The sequence below is a fragment of the Enhydra lutris genome, unplaced genomic scaffold (assembly GCF_002288905.1).
Source record: "Enhydra lutris kenyoni isolate GAN:26980312 unplaced genomic scaffold, ASM228890v2 scaffoldscaffold92, whole genome shotgun sequence".
NCBI classification, from domain to species: domain Eukaryota; kingdom Metazoa; phylum Chordata; class Mammalia; order Carnivora; family Mustelidae; genus Enhydra; species Enhydra lutris.
Genome location: NW_019154176.1, coordinates 3796740 through 3818647, shown reverse-complemented (window position 1 = coordinate 3818647; position 21908 = coordinate 3796740). Strand labels below are relative to the sequence as shown.

General features: G+C 43.8%; 1 protein-coding gene across 2 annotated transcripts; it reads left to right on the top strand.

The window, feature by feature from the left end:
* Positions 1-6517: 6517 nt before the first annotated feature.
* Positions 6518-19960, top strand: LOC111162547 (zinc finger protein 317). 2 transcript variants are annotated; one of them, XM_022527041.1, is made up of 7 exons: positions 6518-6663; positions 14110-14232; positions 14908-15047; positions 15516-15642; positions 16082-16177; positions 17781-17863; positions 18570-19960. In XM_022527041.1, exons 2-7 carry the CDS (start codon positions 14202-14204, stop codon positions 19887-19889), a joined length of 1797 nt encoding a protein of 598 aa, XP_022382749.1. In that variant the 5' UTR covers positions 6518-6663; positions 14110-14201; the 3' UTR covers positions 19890-19960. The 2 variants fall into 2 exon arrangements, with proteins under 2 accessions (XP_022382749.1, XP_022382748.1); XM_022527040.1 differs by having other exon boundaries at positions 18567-19960.
* Positions 19961-21908: the final 1948 nt, after the last annotated feature.

Below are 21908 nucleotides of genomic sequence, written 5' to 3'. Positions count from 1 at the left end.
TTCTGTCATCTCGCTTGGGTATAGGTTTCTGGAAGGACTGAAAGGGAATGAAATACTGGGTATGCTAGAAATTCTGACTCCTCCCTAATTGAATTCTAACAAACTGGTTAATCATGACTTTCAGGTCAGATTTTGATTAAGTCCTACAGTCCCATGTTTTAGTACCTGTCATTTATTAACTAACTTAACTCTCTGAGTTCACATCAACATCTATAAAATGGGCAGAGTAATATTACACACTTGATTATTAAATCAATGCTATCATGTTTGAAGCTACATTTCTTTCTTTTTTTAAATTTTTTTTAAAGATTTTATTTATTTACTTGAGAGAGCAAGAGAGTGAGCGAGAGAGCATGGGAGGGGAGAGGGTCAGATGGAGAAGCAGGCTCCCTGCTGAGCAGGGAGCCCAATGCAGGACTCATCCCCGGACTCCAGGATCATGACCTGAGCTGAAGGCAGTCGCTCAACCAACTGTGCCACCCAGGCGCCCCGAAGCTGAATTTCCATACTAAGCAGGCTCTATGGAGGAAACAGTGTTTTTAAGCAGAACTTACTTTCTGGAGTGTGTTCTGTGTGCCCTCTGAGAGTGGCATGGTAAGGAAATTTATACAGATGGAAGGCTGGCTTTTGTCTCTATGGAAAACTATTTGGTGTTTGTCCACAGTTCCCGGCACAGAACTCCTGGGACTCTCCTGATTGATAAGAGTGTCCTTGGCATGCTAATGAGACAAGCCGCTGCTCTGGGACTCCTAGATAGCCTCAGGGCTGGTTGCCAGAAAGACCAAGAAATGGTTAGAAGATTGGGACTTTCAGCTCCAACCTCCATCCTCCAGGTGTTGGAGGTTGAACCAATCTACCAATGACCAAGGATTCAATCAATCCAACCTATGTAATGAAACCTACAAAAAAAAAAAAAAAACCACCAAAAAACTAAAAAGACAGGGTTCAGAGAGCTTCTGGGTTGGTGAACAAGAACACACCCTAGGAGGGTAGAGCACCCCAGGCTGCTCAGGGACGGCAGCTCGGGACCCTTCTGGACATGGCCCTACATATCTCTTTATCTGGCTATTCATTCTCATGCTTTGTAAAGAAAAAAAAAGGCAGTAATCTAGTAAGTAACCTGATTTCCTGAATTCTGTGAGCTGCTCTAGGAAATTCATCAAACCTGAGGAGAGGGCCAAGGGAACCCCTCTGATTTACAGCCAGTCAGTCAGTAGCATAGGAGACAATCTGGACTTGCAACTGGTTTCTCAAATGGGGCAGCGGCGGTCTTGTGGGACTGAACCCTTAACTCGTGGGATGTGACACTGTATCCAGGTAGATAGTATCAGAACTAAGTTGAATGACAAAACACCCAGCTGGTAGCCAGAAAGAACATGTGTTATTCAGTGTGAGGGAACAAACACACGCACATTTGGAGGCTAGAGGTATCAGAAGAAGTTCTAAGGGTTGCGTGAGATTAAAGGAGATGCAAAGGGGAAGTGAAATTTTCTTTAGACCCACAAAGCCTAAAATATTTACCATATGGTCCATTACAGAGAAAGATTGGCTTCTTGCCCTTTTCTGTCTCTCAGCTAAAACTCAGAGGCCCTTGCTTCTGAATTATTATAATTAAATTCGACAAACTTCATATAAAAATCCTAGAAGTCTGAACTGCTGTTTCAAATGCAAATTAACAAACATATGAATAAGGATCAGTAACTCCAAGGGAAAATCAAAGTGCACCTCAAAATCCTCAGATCCTGTCTGCTTCCTGCATCTCCGAAGGAGGATAGGTTTTCAGACATGGCCGCCCAGCATGTAGAGCTCTGGTTCTCGAAGGAGAGAGGAGCAGTGATTTTTTGTGTTCACGCCCCCTGTACTCCCACCTGGGCACTAACCACGTTTGGAGCCCAATGTACCTGTAATGGGAGTGGTCTGCGCATTGGGGGATGTTTACCGGCGTCCTTGCTTCTGCCACCAGGTCCAGGAGCACCCCGCCCAAACTCAGCTATGACATCCAATCACTTCTCATTGAGAACCCCTGCTCAAAATAATAATAATAATAATAATAAATATTTAAATAATATTATATTATTATATAATAATATATAATAATATATAATAAAGTAGTATTATATAATTATTATATAATTAATTAAATTATTTTATTATTATCTATAATATAATTATATAATTATATATTATTATATAATATAAATATTATTATTATTATTATTATTATTATTGAAAACAGGTAAGGCATCTGAGAGAAAACCGGTCATTTATGTCTCTTGTTCGAATACCAACATGTAAAGGAGAATGACAATATTCAACTTCATCTGTGCTGCCGGAAAACCGAGACAGTTAATCCCCCCACCTCCCACCCTTTTGTGTTCCAGAAACTACTTACCACAGAGAGCTCCCTTCCCCCTATGACTTGGATAAGACTCACTGGTGACCCCCTTGTTGACCCATGACAAAGCCAGACACACACCCTCCAAATTCCCAATTTTTTCCCCCAAGGTTTCTAACTTTCTATGCATGGTCTCAACTGTGTATTTACAGCTTTTTGTTTCTCCTTTCACCCGTGTGTCTCTCTCTAGGGATGTCTTAAAAAGCAGGAGACTCTACAAATTTCATAGTCACTATTGTTACAGCAGTAAAGCGGGTGCCACACCACTTCACCCCCCCAGTGCTTTCTCTTGGTCTTCATTAGCTACCATGGATGATAATTTGAGGAATCACGATACCACTGTCAGCCGTGTTATCCATGCCCCATTTCCCTCGTCACAAAGAGGTCATCCATGAGCTCCTCAAGCATGTTACCAACCCAACCTCAGACCCCTATAAGAGAGCCTCTTTCTTGAGGCCAATCATGGTACCCCTTACTACATTTATCAAGGCCCAGTAGGATTCAGGTGACTCAAGAATACCTTGAGTAGAGCTTAATAAGGTAATATTTACAAAGGTATGGGTGGGCTTTAGGAAAATCACAAAGAGTAGTGTGGTACCCTATGTCTATTAAGAGAAGGCTGCTTTTTCACCATCAATGATGTCTTCTTTTTTTTTTTTTTTTTTTTTAAGTCGGCTCCATGTGGAACCCTATGCAGGGCTTGAACTCGCAACCCTGAGATCAACACCTGAGCTGAGACCAAGTGTCAGACGCTGAACAGACTCAGGCACCCCAATGATATCTTTTGATGAGTAATTTGTTTGTTTGGTTGGGGTTTTTTGAGCAGTTTCTAATTTCAATGCATTCTGGTTTATCAAATATTTCTTTCCTTTGCCTCCTACTTAAGATATATCTTCCTATTCCAAGATATGAAGTCACATTTTTCTCTATATTTTTTGTTTTACCTCTCACATTTATTTCTGCATTCATTCTAGAATGATTTTGATTTTTATGGATAGTATGAGAATGGATCGAGCTTTACTGAAAAGATGGTCCCTTACCCCACTGCACTCGTTGCCATCATACATTAGGTGGCACTGTTCTCTTGCATTGGTCAGGTTTTTACTCCTGCATCAATCCCAAAGCGGGAATTTAAGGCTATTTACGCAAAGTTCAAAAAACGGCCAGAACTATTCTATGATGTGTAAGAGAGGGTGAAAAAAATATTTCCTTCTACCCTTCTAGGTTCTAGGTTGGGGTTTTGTAACAAAAGGCAGATAAACAAGGGAAAACATGCTAATGTATTTAAGTTTTATTTGGCACGGGACCCTTTAAAGGGAAATGAAAGCACAAAGTTGTTAACCTAGACGTTTTTATGCTAGGTTTGATGAAGAGTAGAAAGTAGTGGGAAAATGTGTTAGGGCAATAGGATATGAGTTTAAGAGTAGTAAACTGAGGCAAATTTAGCAATCCCATTCATTTGGATTCCTCTCTGTGCCCCTCCATCTTTAGAGACAAGGATGCTTCTTTCCTTTGGGTATAGAAAGGACATCCATCATATGCCCATCTTACGGTCTGCTTCAGGGGAAGGCAGAGAGTACTTGCTGAACCTGCCATTTCTCAAATTCCTTCAACTTAGCATATTCAATGTCATAAGATGTCATATTTTAAGGCAGCCGTATTCGGAACCCTGTCAGATGTTAAAAGAATTTATAATAGGGTTTTTCTTGGAGGATGAGGGGTTGTAGTGACCAGGAGAAGCATGAAAGAGGCTTCTGGGTTCCTGGTAATTTTCTTTTTAAAAAACCTGGGTAGGAAAAAAATTAAAAAGTAAAAAATACATAAAAACAAAATAAAAAATAAAAAACCTAGGTAGCAATTGCATAGGCATGTACCCTTTGTGAACACTTTGATGATTTGTGCATAGATGTGCCCACTTTTAAAATTTATTCACAGACTCTCTGCATGTTTGTTATACTTCTTCCTCCCCTTTTTTTTTTTTTTTGACAGATAGAGATCACAACTAGGCTGAGAGGCAGGCAGGGGGGTTGGGGGGGGAGCAGGCTCCCTGCTGAGCAGAAAGCCCGATGCAGGCTTTGATCCCAGGACCCTAAGATCCCAACCTGAGCCAAAGGCAGAGGGTTTACCCACTGAGCCACCCAGGCGCCCCTGTTATACTTCAACAAATAATTTTTAAAAGTCCACTTTATCTCTTTCCATCTTCTCAAGGTAGTGTGAATGACTAAAAGCCATTTACACAAGCAGGGGAATGTTTACCAGTATAAACTCATCAACTGCGAAAATTAATAATAACAGGAAATCTTGTTAGAATGGAGTCTAGAAGGTGGGGAGATGGGGGGGTGTTCTCAGCCCCACCACTGGTTGCCAATTGCAGACCAAACAGGAAGAGAGGTACCTCGCAAGTTAATACCACATTACTACCCCAGCAAGAGGATGAAAGGTTTTCTCCTCTCCTGGCAACAGCCTAGGCAATGAGACTGTCACCACTCAGTCAATGAAAAGCCACTATACTTCAATCTACCAATTCATTCCAAAGGACTTTTTGTTTATGACAGCCTTCCCAACTTCCTGCTTTCCTTTATCATAGAGCGTTCCTCTCCTTTGTTCTGTGAACTCTGTACCTGCTGGTCCTGAGTTGCAATTCTCTACTATTCCCACATAATTTTTTTTTTTTTTGCTGGTAAAATAACTGGTAGTTTCATTTTTAAGGTTAACATATTTTATCTCATTACAATAATCATATCTTTATATAGAAATACAATGTGCATGAAGTTTGTCCAACCTTCAGAGCACTATTCTCCTTAATAATACTTACCACAAAGGAGTATTGCAGAATTTTCCTACTCTTAATTTTGAAGACTTCGGTGAGTGATATTTTTCCCTTTCATTCATTCCACCAATTAATCCTTGTGAGTTTACTGGGATTCAGCATTGACTAGACAAACTCTGATCCTGACCGAGCATTGTTTACTAATTTCAAATACCCAATTTCTGTTTTTATGCCCCCAGGTCCTGCCTGAGTCCTAACTGGATCTTCTCCCTTTTCTCCTCCTCTGTGCTGGCTCCAGATCTTTAAGATGTGACCCTTTCCCCTCTCTGGAGTTTCCCCCAGTCTTGACCCAACCACCCACTGCCCCAGGTCATTCCATTTTTGCTCTCCTCTCTGCAGTGGGCTTGTTCTGTCTGCCTCTTGTTCCTGTTAAGAGTAACCAGAATTACTTACTTTTCCCATTTGAGTCTCACAACAATTTAGGAGGTAGCTCATTTCTATAGAAGGGACAGGCTATAGGCACTATACTGAAGTTGCCTGTCTTGGTGGAGTTGGAATTAGAACTCGTGCTAAGAAGTAGACACGGACCACTGTTGCGTTCCTCCTGTACTCACCTTCCCCTCACTTGGAAGTTAGGCCTCCTAAACTTCTGGCTAAGGCATTGTAAGAGGACCACAAAACACAAACCCGGACTTTTCCAAGCCCCGCCATGACCTCTCTTGACTCAGAAGCAAGGAAAACTTTTTTTTTTTCTTTTTTTCTTTTTTGGCAGTGATCGTGCTCTGGGTTGATGGTCAAGGCAGAACTGAACATTCCACAGTGGATAGATGGGACAAACCAAAGGGTTGAGAGTGTTGTCAAGGTTTTCAGTGGACAAGTGGAAAGATAGGGTTGCTATTACTTGAGGTTGAGAGGGTGAAGTCAGGAGTTTGGTCTGTGGCATTTCAAAAGTATCTATAAAATAGCCAAGCGGAGAGAGCAAGTCTCATACGATCTGGAATCCAGGGTAGACGTGTGGGGCTGTGGATGGAAATTTGAGCCTTGAGTGCATAAACAGTACTTAAAATAGTGAGATTCACTACTACCACAGAGAGAACGATAAGAAGACAGAAGGAAATCTGAAAACGGAGTCTCGGGATCCTGGAACAATTGGAAGTCGGGATATGTGGAAGCCAGACTCGTCCTGGGAACCACCACCATGACCGTCTAAACTCAAGAACTACATTTCCCAGAATCCTTTCCGCCCCCATGTTTCCGAGTTAGAGGCCGCTTATGAAGTCCCGCGAGATTTTGAAGGCGGAAGTGAAGCGGAAGCCATTGCTCTCAGGAGGCGATTGAGGCTATACACATGGGCAGGGGAGGGGTCCGTCGTGGCTTCGTCTGGGCTGTTGGGGACTCTCCGCTTCCCCGCCGCAGATCCGACCTGCTCTGTGTACTTGGCGTCCCTTCACCTGCAGCCTCCGTGACCTCCACTCCACCCGACTCTGCCCTCAGCCTTGTAAGCTCTGCTTTCCTCACTTAACCCTTAACCCTCGCTTTTCCGAGAACAGGAAAGGCCCATAGGCAGAGACGAGTGAATGGGTTCAGGGACCTGGGACGGGAAAGCCCGGCAGCCCGGCGAGGAGTGTGCTTTATTTAAACTCTGATCGGCGGTATGAAACGCTGGTACGCGAGGACCGAAATGTAGGACCCCTGTGTTTATGACAAGGGGAAGGCAGTGGTGATCTGGTTTTATTATTTTTTTAAAGGACTCCTCAGGGTGGGGAGGGAAAAGCCCCACGGAAGTGAATTCAGGACTTGATGGTGCGGTCAGGAATGGGAGACCGCGAGGATAGAAGCAAATAATCCTTGGCTTTGCGGTCCATTTTCTCCCGGCATTAATAAGAGGCACACTGGCTTTATGTAACATTTGTATTGAATGTTGAATTTTAAATTTTTAAAGTTTCTGGTGCACTTATCTGTTAGTTTAGTTGACTCGTGTAAACAGCCTATAACTAGTTTTAAAAGTTCACGTCAAAAAAAAAAAAACCACTTCCCTTCAACATTCTGTTAATTTGAGACTTATCCATTAATATTTGTTGTGACTACTAATATTTTGCGTTGATTTTTACCGTCTTATGTGCTTGCTATTTATCCTTTTGACTTTCAGGTATTTTTTAATTGGAATATAAAACATACGCCAAAAAGGGTACGAAAACACACACATTCTCTTTTTTTTAAGTTTTAATCTTTTCTTTTTTTAAGATTTTATTTACTTGTCAGAGAGAGAGAGGGAGAGAGAGCGAGCACAGGCAGACAGAATGGCAGGCAGAGCAGAGGGAGAAGCAGGCTCCCCGCCGAGCAAGGAGCCCGATGTGGGACTCGATCTCAGGCCCCTGCAATTATGACCTGAGCGGAAGGCAGCCGCTTAACCAACTGAGCCACCCAGGTGTCGGGGCTTAATCATTTTTAATGTGATGAGAATAATGGAAATTTATGACCCACTTAGAGTAGAATGGAATAAAAGCACTAACAAAGACATACTATGATGAAGTGTGGTAATCAGGGCCGTTAGATAAAAGGATGGTTAATGAAGTGGTTAACTAATGTCCAGCTAGTGTCCAGAACCCACTTCACACTTGCTGTGCTAGACCACAGCTGCCATTCTTGTTGGGGAATAGGAATCATTTGTATCAGCCTCTCGCACACATTCTCTTTGTAAAAAATGTGTGGAAACACACAAACACACACACAGTCTAAAGCGAATCTACAGACCAGACCAAAAAGAGATGATAAAATCCTTGGAACCTGGGTGCTCTTTCCTGCATCCTCCTCTTTCCCCATGATTTCCTTTATGGATTTTACTGCTTACATGTTTTTTTAAAAAAAGCATTTCCTAATTTTGGTAATTATTTGTGAATGGACTCACATTCTTAAGTATTTTCAGAAACATCCTTTTTTCCATTAATGCAAGTACAGTTTTTAATTTAGAGATTTCTAAGCATCTTGTAGATGAAGTAAGTGCACTTAGCTGTTCTTTTTCAGGCACTTCATGGCTAAAATTTTAGAGTCTGCGAAGTTCCGCGTACTGGAGTTTTATTTTCAAGTTGCATGGAATCTGTATATGAATTTGGATAATATTGGCATAATTCTGTTGTATCTTGCAATTTATGTCTTTTTATTTATATACTGTAATGCCTTTCAGGAAAGTTTTAAAGGATTTAGAGTGTTGTTTTTAAGATTTTATTTGAGAAAGGTCATGCATGGGGGTGGGGCAGAGGGCAAGGGAGAAGCAGACTCCCCACTGAGCAGGGAGCCCCGGGGATCATTACCTCAGCTGAAGGCAAACCCTTAACCTGCTGAGCCACCTAGGTGCTCCTAGGGCTGTGTTGTGTAAGAGACAGAGAGAGTTTTTTTTGTTGTTGGATTTATTCATAGGAACTTTCGTTTTTAGCGCTTAGGATTCTTTTCCCCCCAACCTCTTGGTGTAATAAGTTTGGGTTGGTTTTTTGTTTGTTTGTTTTTAAAGATTTTATTTATGTGACAGATCACAAGTAGGCAGAGAGGCAGGCAGAGAGAGAGAGAGGGCAGGAAGCAGGCTCCCCGCTGAGCAGAGAGCCCGACTCGGGGCTGGATTCCAGGACCCTGAGATCATAACCTGAGCCGAAGGCAGAGGCTTTCACCCACTGAGCCACCCAGGTACCCCCGGGTTAGTTTTTGTGTAGTGTTTTGAATGTTCTTCAAAGACCGTGTTATCATCTGTTTAGAATGAATAGATAAATTTTTTTACTTTCCGTTTGCATCGTTCATGTTTTATTTACTTATTTTTTGGACGGGCTGAGGACTCCTGGTAGCATTGCATGGAGTTTGGATAGGAAACTCTAGCAGTCCTTTTTTTTTTTTTCCTGAACTTGAGAATTGACCTTGTTTGCTGGAGGCTCTTTTTTTTTTTTTTTTTTTTTGTATTTATTAGAGATCACAAGCAGGCAGAGAGAGGGGGAAGCAGGCTCCCCACTGAGCCCAAAGCCCAATGTAGGGCTCGATCCTGGGACCCTGAGACCATGGCCTGAGCCGAAGGCATAGGCTTAACCCACTGAGCCACCCAGGTGCCCCTGGAGGCTCTTTTTTTAAGATAGTAAAGGAGGCGCCCTTCTTTTCCTAGTTTAAGAGTTTTTCCTCTTGAATGGTTTAGGTTTTTAACAAGTGATTTTTTTTTTTTTTCCTTTTGGCATTTACTTTGATATGTTTATCTTGTGTATCTCCAGCTCCAAAAACTGTGGCTGGCTTATGGTAGGTGCTTCTACTGTAGTGCATTGAACGAATGAGTGAATAATATGCTTTTCTTATTTATCTGATAATGTTGAGAATTAAACCAATTGATTTCTTAGTGATTCACTACATTTGCCTTGAAAAATAACTTTTGAGAAGGATAGGCACTATTGTATCGGGTTTTTTTTGTTTTTTTGTTTTTTTGCTTCTGTTGGTTATTTGGATCTGTGTCTGAGTAAAATGGGCCCGCAATTTTCCTTTTCTGTGTCAGGTTTATGCCAGCCTCATAAAATAGGGTGGAAATAGTCCCACTGTTTTTTAAACTCTGGAATATTTTGACTAAGAATAGAATCAGTTTTTCCTTAAAAGGGAGCTGTGCCAGAAGAACCATTTGGGTCTGGAGTTTTCGTTGTGGAAATTTTTTTGAGCTCTTGATTCAGTTCCTTTAAGGGTCTTAGTGATGTAAGAAGGATGTTAGGGTTCGGAGCCGACAGCCAAGAAAGGATTCTTGAGACATTTTTGGTGCAAAGAGGTGGTTTTATTAAAGCACCAGGACAGAAAAAATAAATAAATAAAAATTTAAAAAATTTTCTGAAAAAGCACCAAGATGGGACCCGTGGGTAAAAAGAGCTGCGCTGGGGTCATGAGGAAGTGGCCCATTATATATACTTTCAAGTTGGGTGGGGGTTAGGGATAGTGTAAGTCTCCCAGGTATTTTGGAATCAAGGTTTCCAGGATTCTGAGGTCCTACCTATTGTTAGGAAAAGGTTATTTATTTAGTAAACCCTCAGTCATGAGACCCTTCAGATGCCAAGGAGAGAGCACAGTGAGGGGCAGAGGGAGACGGAGATTTCTCTCTGAGTAGGGATCCCAATGAGGGGCTAAATCCCAGAACTCTGGGATCATGACCTGAGCTGAAGGAAGAGGCTTAACAACTGAACCAACCGGATGCCCTTGTATCTAGTTTCTTTTTTTCTTTTTTCTTTTTTTTCTGAGATTTATTTATTTATTTGAGTGAGAGAGATGGGAGAGGATCAGAGGAAGAAGCAGATTCCTCCCGAGCAGGGAGCCTGGTGCAGGGACTAGATCCTGGGACTCAGGGATCGTGACTTGAGCAGAATACAGATGTGTACCTGACTGAGCCACCCAGGCGCCCTTGTGTCTAGTTTCTGTTGGCATTGTAGGCATTCAGCCATGTAGTATGGCTCAGTTTTTGTTCTCAGTATTCCGTCGTACACACCATGATTTGTTTACCCATTCTGCTATTGAGGTAGATTGTTCATGGTTTGGGGCTGTTGTGAAATCAGATTGCTGTGAACATTTTTGTATAGGTCTTTGTAACATGTTTTTAAAAATTTATCTTGGGTAAATTTCCGTGAATGGAATGGCTGAGTCAAGTTGGAAGTGTACTTTTTTTTTTTTTAAATTTATTTATTTATTTGACAGAGAGAGAGAGAACAAGTAGGCAGAGCAGCAGGCAGAGGGAGAGGGAAAAGCAGGCTCTCCGCCCAGCAGGGAGTTGGATGTGGGGCTCGATTCCAGGACCCTGAGATCATGACCTGAGCCAAAGGCAGAGTTTTAACCCACTGAGCCACCCAGGCACCCCTGAAAGTGTACTTTTAAGAAACTGGCAAACTGTTGTCCAAAGTGGTTGAACTATTTCAATCCCAGCCATTCATCTTTCCCAACATTTGATGGCATTTTTTGTATTTTGGCTATTCCAGTGGATTGAAATCTTACATCTTCAGTTTTGTTTTACATTTATCTGATGACTAATGATGTTGAGTACCTCTGTCAAACTTATATTGGTCATTCATTAAATTTTGTGAAGTGTCTTGAGCCCCTTTCTTTGAGTTCGATTTTTTCTAATTTTGTAGGAGGTCCTTATGTACTCAGAACATGAACTCTTCATTAAATATATGTACTACAAACATTTTTTCCCAACCTGTGGCTTGCCTGTTCATTTTTTTTTAACTGAGGTATAATTGGCATAGCATTATATTAATCTCAGGTGTACAGTGTAATGATTCAATATTTGTGTATGTTGCAAAATGATCAGAATAAGTCTATAGTTAATATCATCACCATACTTAACAGATTTTTTTATCTTGTGATGAGAACTCTCAAGATCAACTCCTAGTGGATTTCCCCTCAATTTTCTTAAATTGAAGTAGAGTTAACACACCATGTTACAGTAGTTTCGGGTATAAAAACCTTATGCTTTGCTCACCACAAGTGTAGCCACCATTTGTCATCATATAGTGTTACTACAGTACTTTGGACAGCGTTGCCTGTGTTGTACCCTTTTCCCTACCTGCTTTCAAATATATACTTCAGCATTATTAACTATAGTCACCATGCTGTACCTTATATCCCCATGACCTACTCATTTTATAACTGGAAATTTGTACCTTTTAACCCCCTTCACCCATTTAACCCATCCTCTGCCTCAGGCAGTCACCAGTCTGTTCTCTATATCCATGAGGTTGTTTTCTGGTTTTTCTTTTTCTTGTGTTTTTTTGTTTTGGTTTGGTTTTTGTTTTCTGGTTTTTCTTAAAGATTCCACATAGAAGTGAAAACATAAAATATTTATTTTACTGTCTGCTTATTCTAAGACTGCTTATTCCACTTTGTTTATGCAGTGATAAGAGAAAATGCAGTTCCTTTTTACCCATTGAGTTCTTTCAGTACCATTTATAACGAAGACTTCTTTCCTTCCTGAATCGCTTTGTTCTCTTACTGAAAATAATTTGTGCACATGTAGATTTGTTTTTAACTCTGTTCTGGTCCGTTGACCTATTTGTTATTCATTCCAGTAACTCTTCATTATTGTGGTAACTTAGAAGTATGAATCCTCCAAATTTGTTTTTCTTTCTTTCTTTCTTTCTTTTTTTTTTAAAAGATTTTATTTATTTCTTTGACACAGAGACAGATCACAAGTAGGCAGAGAGGCAGGCAGAGAGAGAGGGAGAAGCAGGCTCCCCGCTGAGCAGAGAGCCCGATGTGGGGCTCGATCCCAGGACCCCGAGATCATGACCTGAGCTGAAGGCAGAGGCTTAAACCACTGAGCCACCCAGGCACCCCATTTTTCTTTCTTAACGTTATCCAGCTTCTCTAGATCTTTTGCATTTTGTTATACACTTTTTTTTAAGATTTTATTTATTTATTAGAGAGAGAGCACAAGTAGGGGGAGCAGCAGGCAGAGGGAGAGGCAGGCTCCCCACCGAGCAAGGAGGCTGATGCAGGACTTAATCCCAGGACTCTGGGATCATGACCCGACCTGAAGGCAGACGCTTCACCAACTGAGCCACCCACACGTCCTGTATTTATTTCCTTTTTATCTCCCGTCCCGCCCCCACACCCTGAGATCAAGGCCTGAGTTGAAATCAAGAGTCAGATGTTTAACCAGCTGTTCCACTCAGCACCCCTGGTGTACATTTTGGCTGTCAACTTCTAGAGAAAAAGCCTCCTAGGATTTTGATAGGGGTTGCATTGTATTGACCGGTGCACTTAGGGAGAATAAATATTACCTTAATAATAATGACTCTTGTAGTCTCTAAAAATGATGTCCCTGTTTAGTTATTTAGGCCTTCAGTATTTTTCACGTGTTTCACAGTTTTTGTTGTCAAGGTCTTAAGCAGCTTTCAACTTATTCCTAGGTATTTTATGTTTTTAGGCTATCGTAAATGGCTTTTTTCTTGTACATTTCATTTCCCACTTCTTTGCTGAGGTATGTATTTTTAGTTGAGCTTACTGTGAAATGAAAATAAGGTGATTTGTTGAAAGTAAGAGTAATGATAAGACAGTTTTTGACTCAGGACAAACTGGTAAGATGTGTACATGGTTTTGGGGAGGTGTAAGGTCAGGTTGCATAGTTCGCTTTTCTTGAATGTAGGTGCTCCTTTCCCGACTGAGTTTTGAAAGTTTGGGGTTGTATGCAGCATCATTTTGCCAGGTACCTTCAGAGAGGGGGTAAATGGCTGAAATCGTCCAGGGCCGGTCTTTTGGTCAGTAGGTGTTACAATGGGCAGAGAGTCATAGATGTTATAGATCCATGATGACTTCTGGCTGGGTAGGTGGGGTGGTTAAAAAAAAAAAAAAGGTGATTTGCTGTCAGGGAACAAGATAGTAGGTGCATGGGTGGCCTGGAGTCCTCTCTCAAGTGGGAGAGTTTGGGTGAAGTGTTACAGAGGAGGTTTTGTAGAGAGTAAGATTTCTGAATCAGTATCTGCACCATGAAGCTGATTCCAGTGACGAGAAGGCCTGGTCTGTGGCCAGAGTGGACATGTTGGTGAATGTGTATGGAGTGTGTGGCCAAACGGCACTGGAGATTTGAACACGTGGTAATAGGTGGACCATCCCATGGTTGCTAGAACCATCCGAAGCCATGGTGAGCCTTGAAGTTGAAAGGAAGAAGAGAAATCTGGAGCCCAGGCATTTACGAGTAAGGGAGTCTGACCAAGCTGTGCTCGGGGACAGGTTACTTGGGAGAGTGGATCTGAATCTTACTTGAGGCACATCAGGGACCTTCCCCACATTGCCTGGAGAATTTCCTGAAGATAAAGGCCCATATTAGACAGAACTTGGCTGCTTCAAAGAGAAGATGCTGGAAAGCAAAAGTCACAATAGTCCTTTGAGCCTGAGAGGCAGAAAGCCTTGGACTGCTCCTAGTAAGTCTTTTTCTCATTTGCTGCAGATGTCTGCTCGAAGAGTCCCGTGACAGTGGGACGGACGCTTCCTACAGCCAGTGCCCTGTTGTGCAGGCAGACTGACGGTCATCCTCACGGGATGGCAGCCCTTGGTCTTTCTCCCACATGTGGTAAGATCTGGGTGTGATGAATGGATGCCCTCAGAAGTCAGCTCTCATGGCCCCTGGATTTCACAGAGGTCAGGGTTATGCATGGCCAGAGGGAGGGCTGCCAGAGAGCATGGAGGAACCGAATAGGGGTAGGAGCAAAGTCTTGGTAGCCTCCCAGTGGCTGCGTCTGATTTGGGGTCTTTGTGAGTTTGGGTAAAGTAGGGATTGTTAGTCGTTGGTTTATAAGGAAGGACTATAATGGGCAACCCTTTATTAGTTTTTATTATTATTATCATTACTAAAGATTTCATTTTTAAGTAATCTTTGTATCCAGTGTGGGGCTCAGACTGCCAACCCGGAGATAAGAGTCACGTGCTCCACCACCTGAGCCAGCCAGGCACCCTGTTGTATTTTTTTATCCATTTATTACTGTGGTGAATCTGAGTGAAGTAGCAGCTCTGCCTCTTAGAGCTTTAATTTCCTCACTCATTGATTGAGCACATATATCACTTTCTTTGTGGGTATGTGAGCCCACCATCCTTTCTCTGTCCCTGAGTGGAGCAGGGCTGCTCTGGCTCGTTACAAGACATGGCGTGTGTGAAAGAGACAGGGATAGACACTGCATGCCTAGACAGCAGTTTCCTGATCTCTGAGTGTCCGGCGGGCTCTAATCCTCATGGATCTGCTCTTTTCCAGCTGTGTCCCCCCAGGACCCCGCCTGTATCCATAAGTCGGAAGTTCCTCCTCCTTCCGAAGACCATTCCTGTTCTCAGGACGTGGAGCTGTTTGCTTGCAATGGCCTGGAATGCCCTGTGCCGGCTGGTGTTGGTTCTCAGGTGGGAGCTCTCTGGGCCCCTAAGGGTGGGAGAGGCGCTTCCCTAGAATGCCCCCCAGCACCACTTGTTTGAGTTCTTTGAGAGCCTCAGCCAGGCTGATCAGTGCCTGATCAGGGAACTGGGGAAAAAAAGCCCGAGACGGCTGCAGTGTTCCCTGCGATATCAGGGACCTGGTCAGGGAAATGAACTTGTGTAGCGGGTGGTTCTCTCATCATAGAGCTCAGAAGGCTCAGGCTAGACATGGAGAGAGCTTTGGTCCCATGTCAGCAACGTTTGAATTTGAAGAGATGAGATCATCTCATAGGAAGAGTCTTGAGGACTGGCTTCTGGAACACATTTGAGACCCCAGAACCCCATCTGAAAATCCCGTGTGTGGAGTCTCTCCTGCCCAGGCTTCAGCCTCCGCCGTCTTTCTGTGAACACGATAGGCTGGTTTCTTACTGACCCCAAATGTGTGTGGCGATTCAGGAGTCAGTGACTTTCCAGGATGTTGCCGTGGACTTCACGGAGAAGGAATGGCCCCTGCTGGATTCTTCTCAGAGAAAACTATACAAAGATGTGATGCTGGAGAACTACAGCAACCTCACCTCTGTGGGTAAGGCTGGAATCATTTCTGTACTTGGGTCGCAGGTGTTTTTGTTCTAAGTACTTGGTGTGACCCGGGGACTGTGGGGATTTGGAACATAATTGTGACCAAGCAGACCTGGTGCTGCCCCTGACCCACCCCCAGTGTCTCCTGGTGGTTGTTGAGACCTGTTCGTTCCCTTGGCCTTAGACATTGTCACGTGTGTCTGAGTTAGGTTTCTGAGTTAGGAAATCCTCATTCTTTTGAAGGGCAAAGCATGTGGGTGTTCGTGGGTTTGTGTTTTATGAAAGCCTTTCACTGTGTTCTTAGAAATTTGGCATCATCATTTTGCTGCTCCTAAGTCAGACTTGTCTGTCTTCAGAACACTGAAGACTAAAACACTAACCCCAGCATAACGGAGGGGTTGTCCTCTCCACGATCCTCAACACACGTCTTTCCCTGTGAGTAGGGTATCAGGTGGGCAAACCCAGCCTCATCTCCCACTTGGAGCAAGAAGAGGAGCCGAGGACAGAGGAGAGGACACTTCACCGAGCCTCATCTCCTGGTAAGCAGCAGGCAGACGCAAGTGCTTCTGGGTACCTGCTGTATTCAATGATGCGATGGAGGAAATGCTTGTCGGTACCTATTTTGTTCAGTGATGGGATGGAGGGAGAGCCACTAGGAAATGTCACCCAGGGAAATTTGAGCGTGATCCCTCTCCATTCTCTCACAGGTCCTTTGGTCTCACTGTCCTCTCTGGTGTGTGTGCCCGTGTGTGTATTTCATTTGTCGCTTTCACTTATCTACTTACTTTTTGCTGAGATAGAACTGACGTGACACTATGTTAGTTTCCGGTGTACAACATAATGATTCAATATTTGTATGAATTGCAAAGTGATCACCACGGTACGTCTCATTAACATCCATCACCGCACAGTTACAAAAGTATTTTGTAAAATGAGAACTTTCAAGATTTACTGTCTTAGCAACTTTCAGTGCATTGCAGTATCTTTAACTGCAGTCACCATGCTGGGTGATACATCTCCAGGACTTATTTCATAACTGGGAATTTGTACCTTTTATGTCCCTTTTGTCCCCCTTCACACCCATTTTGTCCACCCACCACCTTTGACAACTACCACCAAGCTGTTTTCTGTATCTGTGAGCTCGGTTGTACTTTTTTTTGGGGCAGAGGAGGGTGGTTTGGTTTTCGTTTCTTAGATTCCACACTTTGGTGAGATCCAGTATGCCTTTCTTTGTCTAATCTCACTTAGCAGTATGCCCTCCATCCCTGTTGAAAATGGGGAAATTCCCTTCTTTTTTATGGCTGAATAATACTCCCATCATCTGTATATACCACATTTTCTTTACTGTACCTCTACCGAGGGGCACTTAGATCAGTTCCATTGCCTTGGCTCTTATAAATGATGCTGCTTTGAATGTGGGGATGTGGCTATCTTTTTAGGGTGGTGTTTTTGTTTTCTTTGGGTAAATTACTAGAAGCTGAATTGCTTGGAGTCACCTTTAAATCTGACATGTCCACATGAGCTTTGTCCCATCCTTTCATACTCAACATTCCTGGTCATACTTTTTCCATTGTTATCAGGGTCAGTCTTTGAAGAATTTATTCCTTAGGGAATCAGGTTAAATGTCCCCCCGTCACTGGTAGGTGTCTCACACAGCCGCGGTTCATAGACTTTTTTTTTTTTTTTTTTTAATTTCTTTTCAGTGTCACAGTATTCATTGTTTTTGCACCACACCCAGTGCTCTACGCAATCCGTGCCCTCCCCAGTACCCACCACCTGGCTCCCCCAACCTCCCACCCCCCGCCCCTTCAAAACCCTCAGGTTGTTTTTCAGTGTCCATAGTCTCTCATTGTTCTCCTCCCCTTCCAATTTCCCTCAACTCCCTTCTCCTCTCCATCTCCCCTTGTCCTCCATGCTATTTGTTATGCTCCACAAATAAGTGAAACCATACGATAATTGGCTCTCTCTGGTTCATAGACTTTTTTCCTCACATGTGTGTTTCTCCCCTTTGACATCACCTTTCCTTCTTTAAGGTTAATATTGCAAAGAAATCCCCCCTGTTTTTGTCACTACCATCTCCCCATCTTCTTTCTCCAGCTAATATTTCTCTCCCCGGGTTAATACTTTACCAATTTGTTTCAGATTGGGAGACTCCATCTAAAAGCAAATGGTCCATCCTCATGGAAGATCTTTTTGGGAAGGAAACACCCAGCGGAGTGATTGTGGTAAGATTTCCTTGGGATAATCCCAGGTCTCCCATGCTGGGAGAAGACAGGGACAGCCTCAGAAAAGCAGATCTAGAACCAAGTGAGTGGCCTTCCCTGAGGTGCGGTTGTTTCAGAGACTGACTGTCACAGCTTTGCGGGGGACACTCTAAACCTAGCCTTAAATTTCTTGGCTTAGGTTATGACAACCAACTCTTTCTATAAATGTGCCTCAGATAGTAAGTGTTAGGGCTGGATTCGGATTTAAATGGTTAACAAAATAGGTATGCAGAAAGCTTTGTGAAAGTCTTATCCATGGAGCCTTAGGGGGTGGCATCCCCCCCCCTTTTCTTTAAAGATTTTATTTATTTATTTGATAGAGATGACAAGTAGGCAGAGGGGCAGGCAAAGAGAGAGGAGGAAGCAGGCTCCCCGTTGAGCAGAGAGCCCGATGTGGGGCTCGATCCCAGGACCCCAGGATCAGGACCTGACCCGAAGGCAGAGGCTTTAAGCCACTGAGCCACCCAGGCGCCCCGGCGTCCCGCTTTTTATGTGATCGAGCCCAGATGGGGCAGGAACAGGGTTTTGGCACTGCAGATCACAGGGTCCCTCGTCACAGTGACGCGCTTCTGCTTCCATCCGCTCGTGTGGGGATGACTAGATGATTCATAGGAACATGGCGAGTTGTGGGAAGTGCCTCAGTCAGCGTTCCTCTCTTAATCAGCAGGAAAGAACGCATTTTGGAGAGAAATCCACCGAGTACGCCCACCTGTTTGAAGTCTTCGGCGTCGGCACTCATCTTACTCAGCAGATGGGAAGGCACGCTGGCAAGAGGCCCTATCACCGCCGGGACTGTGGGGCCGCTTTCAAGAACAGGTCCCATCTCGCCCAACATGTGAGCATTTACAATGGGAGGAAAATGCACGAATGTCACCAGTGCCAAAAAGCCTTCACCACGAGCGCGTCCCTCACACGACACAGGAGAATACACACAGGGGAGAAGCCCTACGAGTGCAACGCCTGCGGGAAAGCCTTCAACGATCCCTCTGCCCTCCGGAGTCACGCGAGAACTCACCTCACAGAGAAGCCCTTTGACTGCAGCCAGTGTGGAAATGCCTTCCGAACCCTCTCCTCCCTGAAGATACACATGAGAGTTCACACTGGGGAGAGACCTTACAAGTGTGACGAGTGTGGGAAGGCATACGGCAGGAGCTGCCACCTCATTGCCCACAAACGGACACACACTGGAGAGAGACCCTATGAATGCCACGACTGTGGGAAAGCTTTCCAGCATCCCTCCCATCTCAAAGAGCACGTCCGGAATCACACCGGAGAGAAGCCCTATGAATGCACACAGTGTGGGAAAGCCTTCCGGTGGAAGTCGAACTTCAATTTGCACAAGAAGAACCACATGGTAGAGAAAACATACGAATGTAAAGAATGTGGGAAATCCTTTGGTGATCTCTTGTCACGGAGAAAACACATGAGAATTCACATTGTAAAGAAACCCATTGAATGTAGACAGTGTGGGAAAGCGTTCCGAAACCAGTCCATCCTTAAGACACACATGAATTCTCACACTGGAGAGAAACCCTATGGGTGCGATCTGTGTGGGAAAGCCTTCAGCGCCAGCTCAAACCTGACCACACACAGGAAAATCCACACTCAAGAGCGACGCTACGAGTGTGCGGCCTGTGGGAAGGTGTTCGGGGACTACCTATCCCGGAGGAGGCACATGAGCATTCACCTGGTAAAGAAACGTGTTGAGTGTAGGCAGTGTGGGAAAGCCTTCAGAAACCAGTCGACCCTCAAGACACACATGAGAAGTCACACAGGAGAGAAGCCGTACGAGTGCGATCACTGTGGGAAAGCCTTCAGCATCGGCTCCAACCTTAACGTGCACAGGAGGATACACACTGGGGAGAAGCCCTACGAGTGCCTGGCCTGTGGGAAAGCCTTCAGTGACCATTCATCCCTCCGGAGTCACGTGAAGACTCACCGGGGAGAGAAGCTCTTCGTGTCATCCGTGTGGAAGAGGCTCCAGTGACGCATCATCTTTAAGGGAAGCCACAAGAGCTCAGACTGGGAAGAAGCCTTGTTGGTGTGAGGGAGGCAGGAGCACTTTGATGAGCTCTACTGGACACAGAAGAGTACGTGTAACAGGAGAAACCCAGTTTGTGTCATGGCTGGGGAAGACCTGTTTCTTCTCATCACTGTGGGGTTTGTGAGGACTCTTGTTGGGGGCAAAGATGTAACCTGTGCAGAAGCCATCTGTGTACATCCAGCTCTTTAAGGAAAATGAGGACTTCAGGGAGAGAAACCGTAGCTTCGTATTTAAGGTCAAAATGACTTTAGCACCGCCTGGCACTTTCGGGGCATAGGAGTAAGCACAGTAGGGAGAACCTCTGTAAATCCGCTGTCTGGGCAAACCTTTGCTGGTCTCACTCTGTATTCCTCATAAAAGAAATCATACTAAGGAGAAAAATTTGTAAAGTAGGAATGTGCGAAGGTCTATAATATATTGGTCAGAAAATGGGCCAACTGCCTATTTTTGTATGGTTTGCAAGCTAAGAATGGTTCCATTTTTGTTTTTAAAGATTTTGTTTATTTATTTGACACACAGCGAAAGATCACAAGTAGGCAGAGAGGCAGACAGAGAGAGAGGGGGAAGCAGGCTCCCTGCTGAGCAGAGACCCTGATGCGGGGCTCGATCCCAGGACCCTGAGATCATGAACTGAGCCAAAGGCAGAGGCTTAACCCGCTGAGCCACCCAGATGCCCCAGTTGTTCCATTTTTAAAAGGAGAAAAATGTGTGACAGATAACATTTGCAACTCACAACGCCTAAAATGTTTGCTTTCTGGTCCTTTACAGGAAAACATGGCCAACCTTAGGTCTACAGCAGCAGTTTCTAACCGGGGGTGATTTTGCTTGTTTGGAGACATTTCAGGTTGTTAAAACTGGGGGGAGATCCTTCTGGCACACAATGCACAGGAGTCCCTCCAGCAGAGAATTACTTAGCCCAAAATGTCAGTATTGCTGAGGTTGAGAACCTTAGCCTGGGACAGCCCCTCAGTTTTTGTGAAATGTTATTCACGCTAGGAGAGGTTTGTACTTAAAACTTCAAAAAATACAATCAGTGTAATTCAGGAAACATGAGAACCCACACTGTAGACAGTCCCCACGTGGAGATGATTTTAGCCACAGCCCACTTTTAGCTCACTTGTGCTTATGAGAATTCCTACCCTGGTGGAATTTTCCAGTGACCATGAAATTTCATTTGTCAGTCTTTATTCATGAAAACAGACCCCAGCTCATTAATTTGTAGTCTCTGTTTTTAAAATCATGCTCGTCTAGTGCTAATGCTTTATCACAGAAGGTTTGTATATAAGATTTTTATTATAATTCCATTCCTGATACATGTTAATTTCCTTCTGGATAATTTACTTGACCAGTGGACTGGTTAGAATTATGTTACATACTGTGTAATGTGGGTATTTTTTAATACCTGTTTATTATGAGTATCTAATTCAGGTGTATTGGATCACCACACAATGTCTTCCATCCGATGGATCCTCTGGAATGTTCTCGGTCTCCTGTCCAGCTGAGAGTGACGTACACCTCTCATTGCTCTCCCAGTGTCTCCTCTTTGTGTCAGGAAAATCTAGCTTCTGTCAGATTACTGACATACGCTGTTTTTAAAAGCCTCTTGCGACTTTTCTGCGGTTAGTACAGTCTTTGTCTCACAGCCTAGCTGTTGACAGATCAGCGGATGTCACTGTGCGGGCTGTGAGAAGAAAGTGCTTGAAAAGGAGTTATCCCTAACTGGATTCTTCTATGTTTTGTTTTGCTGTTGGCCCTGCTGCTCACCTTGCAAGGAAATCAAGTACCTAGTGTTACAGGAGCTGTCTTGGGACCATGAGGTTGCAAGCCACAGGCTCCAGAGGAACCTGCAGAAAAGTCAAAATGATCCTGGCCTCCCCAGTAGCTTTTTTGTCTCCACTAGCCATGGGTTTGTTATTTCCAGACTTCCTATTACAGGAGAAAAAAAAATAAAACATTATTGGA

Coding starts and splice junctions, on each gene's coding strand:
- LOC111162547 (XM_022527040.1), top strand. CDS start 14,202: ATGGCAGCCCTTGGTCTTTCTCCCACATGTG. Junction 15,048..15,515: donor CGGCTGGTGTTGGTTCTCAG/GTGGGAGCTCTC, acceptor GTGGCGATTCAG/GAGTCAGTGACTTTCCAGGA. Junction 16,178..17,780: donor TCACCGAGCCTCATCTCCTG/GTAAGCAGCAGG, acceptor AATTTGTTTCAG/ATTGGGAGACTCCATCTAAA.